The sequence below is a fragment of the Dromiciops gliroides genome, chromosome 3 (genome assembly GCF_019393635.1).
Source record: "Dromiciops gliroides isolate mDroGli1 chromosome 3, mDroGli1.pri, whole genome shotgun sequence".
NCBI classification, from domain to species: domain Eukaryota; kingdom Metazoa; phylum Chordata; class Mammalia; order Microbiotheria; family Microbiotheriidae; genus Dromiciops; species Dromiciops gliroides.
Genome location: NC_057863.1, coordinates 32,240,058 through 32,250,030, shown reverse-complemented (window position 1 = coordinate 32,250,030; position 9,973 = coordinate 32,240,058). Strand labels below are relative to the sequence as shown.

Here is a 9,973-nt window from a genome sequence, read left to right as displayed (position 1 = left end):
CTCTGCCTACCAGGAAACTGCCTCTAGAGCACCAAGTTAGTTAATAGATTAAAACCGCTAAGTGAAATCTCCCTGGGAGAGAATCCAAGAGCAGTCAGGGCAGCAGATGAGTCAGGTGGGGATGCTTTTAGCAAGTACAAAAGGATCAGCTCTAATATTAGTTTGAGTTTCTCTGCTGGGGCAATAATGATGAGACAGAAGCTGAAACATCATTTATCATCCCGGGTACTTAGGTGGGAGAAAACACAGAGTACCTCATTGCCTCTGTTTCTCCCCTAACTCTCTAGCTGAGGGTAAGAACTGCTTTGAACCAGTCCCATCCTAGGATGACTCATTAGATAAAACGTCTAGTGAGAAGAGACTTGTATTCTCTTGCTAGTAATTGGTCTAAGTATCAAGTCCCCCTTTTTAGACTTCCACATCTCCATTTTGTGAAACAGTAGTTCCTGTTCCCAGTATTCCTAGAGACAGGTTAAAACAGTAAAGAAACACTTGGATTTCCTCAGAGGAAATCTGATTGATAAATATAAGGGGCTGACGTTCCTGGGGATTGTAGAAAGAAAAGGAGGACTGATAAGATCATCCGTTTATCCATATCTGCCTGTCAGTGCATTCCTGGAACATGTTACTGTTTAGTAAGGAGCTGACACATGAACCTACATTTGACCCTAGTTCTTTTTATTGGTTACCTATTAGTAAAAAACACACCAAACTTATAAACAAAAAAACTAATGATGGTAGCATGAGGCAGGGGAAAGAACACTGAGTTTGGGGTCAGACAACCTTGGCTTGAATGTCTATATGACCTTAAGTAAGAAACTTTGCTTATGTGTGCCTCAGTTTCCTCATCTGTAAAATGAGGACATTGGACAAAATGAGTTATAAGATTTCTTCCAGCCCTAACTGTACAGATATTTGGTCACTTCTTGTACAAAAACCATTTACTCTGGCAGGGCACAGGTTATATGCACAAGATAGATGTATCAAAGGGAGTGATAGAAAACTGTAAACAGTTAGAAAATCATTAACCCACAGACATCAAAGAAAGACAAACTGACCAAAGAAAAAGACCCTGTGATGTGTTGTGATTATTTTGCATCCTTGATTGAACAGGTTCAAGAATTTGACTAGGCAATTTAACCTGAGATGATTCAGAAATCTCAAATAAAAATCTTCCAAATGTAGCAGAATGTTTCCATTTTTATTGAATTACACTATGATTAATTCATTGGAGATAGTCCTCCTGGAGAAAGTGCCTTACATGCACATCTGTCAATAGAATTTGCTGTGAGTGATCAGCCCTCCATCCTATGAATAGTAAAGGCCTTGAGTAAATCACTCCATGTTGTAGGAAGGATGGCTTCCACTTCAAAGGAGTGAGGAGGGGGGAAACCACTCTCCTCAGTAAGAACTGAGCCCATTGCCCAAGACTCAGTGGATCCTAGAGTACAGAGTAAGTAGGAAAGGTCATCTGAGCCAGCCAGTGAAATTCAAAATACCTTTATTAAGTGTTTACTCTGTATAAGGCATGGTGACAATGGCACAAGAAATCATAGAATGTCAGAACTGACAGGATTGTATTCATGTTAACAAAGGAGGAAATTGAGACCCATGGAGTCTCCTGAGGCTCTGCTTCTCTTCCCATCTGGCTATTCACCAGGAAACCAAGAATCAGAGGAGACCCATCGAGGGAAGGAATCTTGCCATCAGCCCTCCCAGGGATTCCTTTCCACCCCACTTGGCACCTCTTATTCTTGCTCTGGAAACAGTTGTCAAACCAATTTGATTGATCTTTCATTCTCCAAAAGGAGTGACAATGGACTGCACTAAGATCCAATCTCCATACCCACTTCATTCCCTGGCCACTGCTTTCCTATGCATGTTGTATCCCCTATTAGAAGAGCATTAGTGGGGCAGCTAGGTGGCACAGTGGATAGATCACCAGCCCTGGAGTCAGGAGTAACGGAGTTCAAATCCAGCCTCAGACACTTAATACTTACTAGCTGTGTGACCCTGGGCAAATCACTTAACCCCAATTGCCAGAAGAAGAAGAAGAAGAAGAGCTCTTTTAGGGCAGAGACAATCTGACTTTTTATATCTGTATCCCCAGTACCTAACACAATGCCTGGTGCATAGTAGGTCCTTAACAAACACTTGATCATTCATTCATCCATTCATTTTTTGGCCAAAGTCACACGTGGCTATTCAGAGTCAGGACTAAATCCATTATCTCCCAAGTCTTATGATTCCTCATTCTTCCTCTTTTTATTATTCTTGGCATGCCCTATTCATGGATGCATCGTTAATCCATTTTCTTCAAAATACCTGTATGATTGTTTTATTGGGGGAGAGGGCAGAGTCATTAATCAAATCTCATTCCAGAGAATCATGCTTTTTGGAGTTAACAAAACACCTAAGACAGACTTGTCCTATAACTTCTAATCTCCAGGGAATTCTGAGTAAAGGTCCTTTCTCTTCCTTTCCATAGTCTTTTTTTTTTTTTTGGTTTTGGTTTTTGTGGGACACTGAGGGTTAAGTGACTTGCCCAGAGTCACGCAGCTAGTAAGTGTCAAGTGCCTGAGGCGGGATTTGAACTCAGGTCCTCCTGAATCCAGGGCTGGTGCTTTATCCACTGTGCCACCTAGCTGCCCCCGGACTCCCATCCTTTCTTTTACTATAGCCAGTGAGAGAGGTTGGAAAAGAGCCTCTAATTCTAGAGAAAAAAGTAAATATTTTGTCATGGATTTAGATGAGCCTGTTCTTGTAGTTACCAGGTTCCCTGTCCTGGACTCTCCCCACCCCCATGGTCAAGGTGGACTCCTCCCCACCCCACCCACCCTGCTCATATGCCATGAGTCTCCACAGTGCAATGTTGTCAGTAGGCAGTACAGGAAGAGGTTCGAGACAGAACGCAGGGGAGGGTTATCTCTCCTTGGTGACCCAGAAATCATTCAACAAAGGCTGCCAATATAGACCATAGATTTCCTATGCAGCCTATACACAGAGATTGACTCAGGCTTGGCTGCTTCTACCCCAAAATTAGAACTATGGGGACCAAAAAGATGATAATAACCATGTACTTCCTCTGAGTTCTTGGATTCATTTGTCACCCCTATGCAGATGATTCCCAGATCAATATGTCATCCCCCTGCTCAATAACTTCCATTGGCTCCCTGTTACCCACAAGATTCTCTCTTTGACATTTAAACACCACGGCAAGGTCAGGGGAATGTTCTACTGGCTCTCTATCAACTTACTCATTTGTGTTTAACCCATAAGTTGTCTCCTAGTAATTAATTAAGTACCTCCAACACAGCAATTTCTATGCTCAGTGGTCTTTGGTGATATTTCCAGACTGCTTCTTTGGACTAAATCAAGATACTATTGATTTAAGAAAGAGCAAATGGGCCCACTCATTGCCCAGTTTCACCATGTTTTGATTGAGATAAGATTTCCCCAAAGATCTTTCTTAAAATCCAACTATCAGAGGTCTTAATTAAAAGGACTAACAGTGCAGATGTCCCTCAACACAATGTGGCCCATTCATAGATAAGAAACCACTTCAGATGGCAAACATTCAGTTCTACTCTCCAATAGATAAGATAGGGAAATACTCTATGGCATTAGTCAGAACTAACCAACAAAGGAGAGTGGAACTAAAAGAAACAAACAAAAAATGCTTAATCAGGGATTTCCAGTATTTCGTGAGCTGATTGAAGTTGAGTTAGAAGAATAGGACAGAAAAAGTGGGTCCAATCTAGAGTTAGAAAAAATTAGACCATATAACACATGAAGCATTTTTCTGGGAAACAAAGGGTAATTTCGGTGTAGTGGATTGAGCACTGGGCTTGGAATCAGGAAGGCTCTGCTTCCTGAGTTCAAATCCATCCTCAGACACTTCCTAGCTGTGTGACCCTGGGAAAGACACTTGACCCTGTTTGCCTCAGTTTCCTTGTCTGTAAAGTGAACTGGAGAAGGAAATGGCAAAACACTCCAGTATCTTTGCCAAGAAAAACCCAAATAGAGTCATGAAAAGTCGAGCACAGCTAAACAAGTAAAGCTGATGGTTTAAAAAACAAACCAAAACAAAACAACATAAATTAGCATCCATTTAAAAATCCTCACCCCAATGTTCTAGCCTATCAATATCTTTTAGAATCATGATTAATTCTATAGCATGTTGGTTATACTCCCAGCTTTAGGTCCTGTGCAAATTTTATAAGCACATTATCTATATTTTTCTTCAGAACACTGATAAACATGTTAACAGCATAGAGCCAAGCACAGATTCTTAGAGTATTCCACTAAGACCTTCATCCACATTGACACAGAACCATTAATAACTCTTCTTTTGATGTAAGCCATTCAACCAAATTATACTATCATCTAGCCCATATCTCTCCATCTCTTCTACACAAGCAGCATGAACAACTTGATCACATGCTTTGCTAAAATCTAGTGAGTTGTATCTATAACATTCACCTGTCTACTTGTTTGGCACCCCTCTTCATTAAAGGAAATTGTATTAGTGTAGCATGACCAACTGGATTTTATGATTACTACCACCATTTCCAAATGTTCATTAATCATCTATTTAATAATACAGGCTAGATTTTTGCCAGGAGACAAAGTCTAGCCTACTGGTCTACTGTTTGTATGTTAAATTCTCTCTAAAATTGGGGTAGTATTTGCCCTTCCATAATTCCCTAATAGCTCTCCTATCCTCAATGATGTTTTTTTTCTTTTTTTCTCAATGATCTTTCAAAGATCACTGCTATGGCTCAGGAACCACATATGTCTTGGAATTTCAGTATCAAGGACCTACTTCATCCAGACCAGGTGACTTGAAATTATTCAAAGCAGCTAGTGGGTTTTTAATCATCTTTTTAATTATCTTGAGCTTCAGTTCCTTCTTTGCCATACTTATTCTGTCCCTTTCTGATCCGCAAAATTATTTTTCTTCAGCAAAGGAAACAGAAGTAAAATAAAAGCTCAGCATTTATGCTTTCTTTCTGTCCCCCAAAGGTTCCCATACACCCTAAAAAAGTGTATCTTTCTTTGACACTTGACCTCCATCCTTCATTATAGCTAAGAAAGGCCATATTTGTGCATCCTTTTTCTCAACAAACTTGTTCTAGCATTCCTGAAATTCCCAATTTTGTCTTAATTGGCCCATTAGCTACCTTTGCTTTTTATCTTCTATCCATCTTTTTAAAAACTAAAGTATTTGATGAGTTCCCATCATATTCTCACCAATATCTTAAGATAATTCTCCTTTTACCTCCTCATTATATTTTTTAGCTGTCTCCAGACTTTCCATTCTTAAAAACTTCCCATCCCTCCCTTCCTAACCCTATAGAATTTGTTTATGGCATTCAGTTTAATTCAATAAACATCCTTTGTCTGAACCCCTTGAAATTTGATTTCCCAAAATCTGGGTTGCTTTCTAGATTCTCGATTTTCCCTTTGTTCCCTTTCACAATTCTAAGATGAAGTATTCACTTCTTCTCACCCCACCAAAGTTCCCATTATTTCTACCCCAGCAAACATTTCTTATTGTAGAGAATCAGATCCAATAGAATTTCCCTTTATTGTTTTTCTGCTCTCTGAAGATTGCAGTTATTCTTCAGGAAAGTTAAGAACGTACCAGATGCTCTGCTTTTGGCAGAGGAAGTACTCTGGCAGATGTCCAATATTTTGAGTCTGCTGTCACTACTGTATTATGACACTCTGCCAGGTTTATGATTTTATTTCTTAAACTCTTCATCTATTTTCCCTTTCTGTCTGGGTGGTCTGTAGTATACCCCAACATCAATATCACCTCTGCTTTGTGAGGGCCAAATTTCATCTTCCTCCCTGAAAAGGGGAGGTCCTTCAAAACTGCCTGTAAGAGTGGTTTCTCCTTCTGACATCAGCAGCACACGTCACTTCAGGGCAGGCCAGGTGTGGCCCCTCCCAATGAGTCAGCCAAATTCCAATAATCTTACCACAGCTTCTACTTCTACTGATCTCCAACATAAATGGTCTCTGCCATGTTTCCCCATTGTGATTTCAGACTTTTTCAATTGAATATATCTTTTTATTACACAATGCTACCCCAACCCAAACACATTTATATATTCATGTTTTCTCATTATAAAGTATATCTTTCCAGATCTATGTTCTAGCCAAAAATCACATTCTAAATGAATCCAAATTTGCCTCCTTGCAATAAAATCTCTAGTTCATCCCGTTTGTTATCAATATGAAACCTATGTTACTGTAAAATGGACAAAAAATGATTGTGGAAAGGTATAATTTGAGGGGTTTGTTTTGTTTTTTGTGGGGGGCAATGAGAGTTAAGAGACTTGCCTAGGGTCACACACCTAGTAAGTGTCAAGTATCTGAGGTCAGATTTGAACTCAGGTCCTTCTGAGTCCAGGGCTGGTACTTTATCCACTGCGCCATCTAGCTGCTGCCCCCAAGAGGTTTGTTTTTTCTATCTCCTTCTACAATGTCATTTGCATAGCCAAAGTACATAGGCAACATAAAAGATAGCATGTTGGATTTGGAGTCAGGAAGACCTGAGTTTGAATCCTGATTAGGACATTTACCAGCTGTGTAAACTTAGGCAAGTCATTTAACCCAGTTCAGCTTCAGTTTCCTTATATATTAAATAAAGATAAAAATAGAATCAAGTGAGCTAATATATGTAAAGCTCTTTACAAACCTTAAAGTGCTATATAAATGTTAGCTATTATAATTATCATAGTCTCAGAACTTTGAAAAAAGATAATAAGATTATATATGTATATATGTACAGGATGTCCTAGTCACATTGTAGTTGTTATATTTTATTCCACTGATGTTGTTTTCAAAATGTCTCTAATCTCTACTCCTGGCAAACCAAAGTTAACACATAAATTTGAAAGTTCAGCAGAGGATTTTGAGCTACTGAGAGAGGAGCTCTCGAATCTCTTTTCAAGACAGTCACTCCAAAGTTTGGTTCAAAGTCATAGGATAGGATAGCTATTCCTCCTTTTTTACCTTTTTTCTTTACATGCATCATAACAAATATTTCAGTGGAGTGGATAAGCTTTGCAGAGCTAATGGGACCAGAAACAGGGGGACTCAGGAGAAAAGACAAAATCCAAACTTTCTCCCACCACTGACTTTTTCCTTCCCTATATTCTCCAATGCATCCCCCTCTGTGTAGCTATTGTCAGGGGATGACAAAGTTTCCACTTACTTTCAGGTTAATTTTCCCTCCTGAGAACTAGGTTTGTGAGCAGTGTGGAAGATAGTGACCAAAATCAATGATTACACAAGCCATGCTTGAAGAAGGAAGAGCCTCTTGTTCCTTGATTTATAACTAAGAAATCCACTTTGAGTCTTTCTTAATTGTTACAGGTAAAGCAAGAGTATTTAAACAGAAGGCAGAAAGAAAAAGAATGTTGTTAATTGATTAAAGTCTCCTTAATAGTAAGTGCTATTAAGTTTCAGGACTTCGCTCCAGACATGCCTCCTTTCCCGGACTGGCTCCTCCTCTCCCAATGTATAACTAGATTTCTCTCTGTAGCCCAGAGAGATGTTCTCAGTGAGCAGCTGTGTGCCCTGGATCTCTTCAAGACCCAGAATTGGGGGAAAGCACCCTGACCTATACAATGACGGAAGACAAGGTAACCTATCTTAAATTGTATTCATTTAGGAATCAGATTTTGGGAGAGCAATGGAGTCCCTATAGAAAGGCAGCATCCACAGAGATGGAATTTGAGTGGTGGGTGTAAATACCACAGACAGCAACAGCTCCTTTTTGTTTTGTCATTCTCTAATTCAACTCCAATACTAATTTTCTTTTAAAAAAAATAATAATCTGATCTAGGACTTTAGGAAGAACTTCCCCATTTAAAATGACACTGTACATAATCTCTCCTTTGTTTTCCCTGATCCTGCCTATGTTTAGCAGGGAAGGGGAAGGGATATGTGAAAAGAGGGATCAGCTACCACAGAGAGGGAGGAGAGGCTCTTGAAAGATTTCTGGAAGAATGAGATTCCCTAGGAGCAATTAGGTTATAACACAAGTAAGACCATCAAAGATGGATGAGGTAGATGTAAATTCTCAGTCTCTTGGACAAGTTTGAGGAAGAGAAAAACAAACAAACAAACAAACAAACTCTTATTTAAGGCCAAGTCCAAATTTCTATCAGCCAGAAATTCTGAGGTTTAGATAGCTGGTTATGTGCCAGAGATGTTAAGCTATCAGATAAACCCAGGAGTGGTTCTACACCCTACAAAGAACTGCTGTGGTTTTTATCAGGTTGGGGGTCCTGAAGGAAAGACTTGGATGGGGAAGCCATGACAGTCTTAAAGTATGTGAAGGGCTATGATATACAAGAGGGACGAGCTTTATTTTGTTTGGTCCCATAGGAACTAGAAGCAATGAGAAAAAGTTGCAGAAAAACTGATCTGAGCTCAATAGGAAGCAGAACTTTCTAACACTTAGAACTGTCCAAAACCAGAATGAGCTGCTTCAGAAGGTAGTGAGATTCTCCGCTAACTCTTCACTGGAAGAATCATATCCAGGGTGTTGTTGTAGAGGTAGCCTGTGCTTAGCTACATGTTTCATTTGATGACCCCTTAAGTTCTCCCCATACTGAGATTCTGAGTTTTTTTTTCCCCTTAAAGAACCTGGAGCGGGGAGTTTAGAATAAATGGTACTTGTAGCTGATCATCGGGGTGGCTTATCAGGGGGTAGAGGAAAGAGGTGATTTCAGCACCCCCTTTAGACTGACAGTTCATTAATAGTCACAATTTACTGATTACAAAAAATGATACAAAAAAAATTACCTGTAATCTGCCATTATTGGGAAATAAGGTGTTCTAATTTGGTAGTATCACTCAAATAGAAACAAGGGCACAAATCCATACATAAGGATCCCTGGTGAGCCACATATTGACTTAGTTTTAAAATGTAATGTTATCTATATTTTGTTGTATTTTTATTTTGCTAAGTATTTCCCAACTGTATTTTAATCCATTTCCAGTAGTACTCCAGGGGTCATGTATTTAATGCTACTGTTCTAGTTGATTTATAGATTCCTAATTAGCATGAAAGGTATCATGTTATAATGGTTAGAAAGGTAGCCAAAAAGCCAGGAAGATCTGAATTCAAATATTACCTCTGACATATCCTTGTTGTTGTGTCATTTTATGATACATATTATGTATCATTTCTGTAATTAAAGAAAGTGTCTATCATTCAGCGAGTCACTTCACTTCTCAGCATCCCAAACACTTCTATAAAATATAGGGTGTAAAGCAATTGATTCTCTTCTTTACCAATGAAATAATAGGCAATGATGATGATGGTGGTGACAATGGTGATCATATGAATCATCATAAAGGCAGCATGGCTTAGTTGCTAGAGTTCTGGGTATGGAACCAGGAAGAACTTAGTTCAAATCCTACTTCTGGCATTTACTAGCTGGGTGACCCTGGGTAAGACATCTAACTTCTCTATGCCTCAAGCAATGTTTTAGGACTCATCTACTAAGGTACACACAGGTTGTACTTCGCATGAGTGGAGAGAGTTCTCACTTCACAGACCCAGATAAAATTAGTCTATATACTATTGGTGAATCTACAATTTTTAAATAATTTTAATATAATCGTTCATATTAACCATAAAATCTAGACCTAATATAATCTTGCCATATCGATTCAGAAGGCACTTCAGGTTCTTGCAGGGCCTCACAGTAAATATATGAACATCTGTTATCATCACACAATTAAAGTGCTGAGGTGCTACTAAGTGCTTCTGGAACAATAACCGATAAATCTACATGAGTAGAAAAGAACACAGCCTAATTGTCACACATCGTGATAGTTTCTGTTGGGATCTGTAATGCTCTATTTCACTTCTAAATTCTGTGGTTTTGTTATTATTCTCTTCATTCAAGGACTCAACCGGAAGGTCTCTGAACTTTTTTTTTAA

At 39.1% G+C, this 9,973-nt stretch overlaps 1 protein-coding gene across 1 annotated transcript in view; it reads left to right on the top strand.

Moving 5' to 3' along the window:
• The first annotated feature begins 7,534 nt into the window (after positions 1-7,534).
• Positions 7,535-9,973, top strand: part of SLC2A2 (solute carrier family 2 member 2) — a 40,025-nt gene continuing 37,586 nt past the window's right edge. The window contains 1 exon segment of the mRNA XM_043992073.1: positions 7,535-7,658. Within this exon segment, the coding sequence (XP_043848008.1) occupies positions 7,644-7,658 (15 nt within the window). The 5' untranslated portion in view covers positions 7,535-7,643.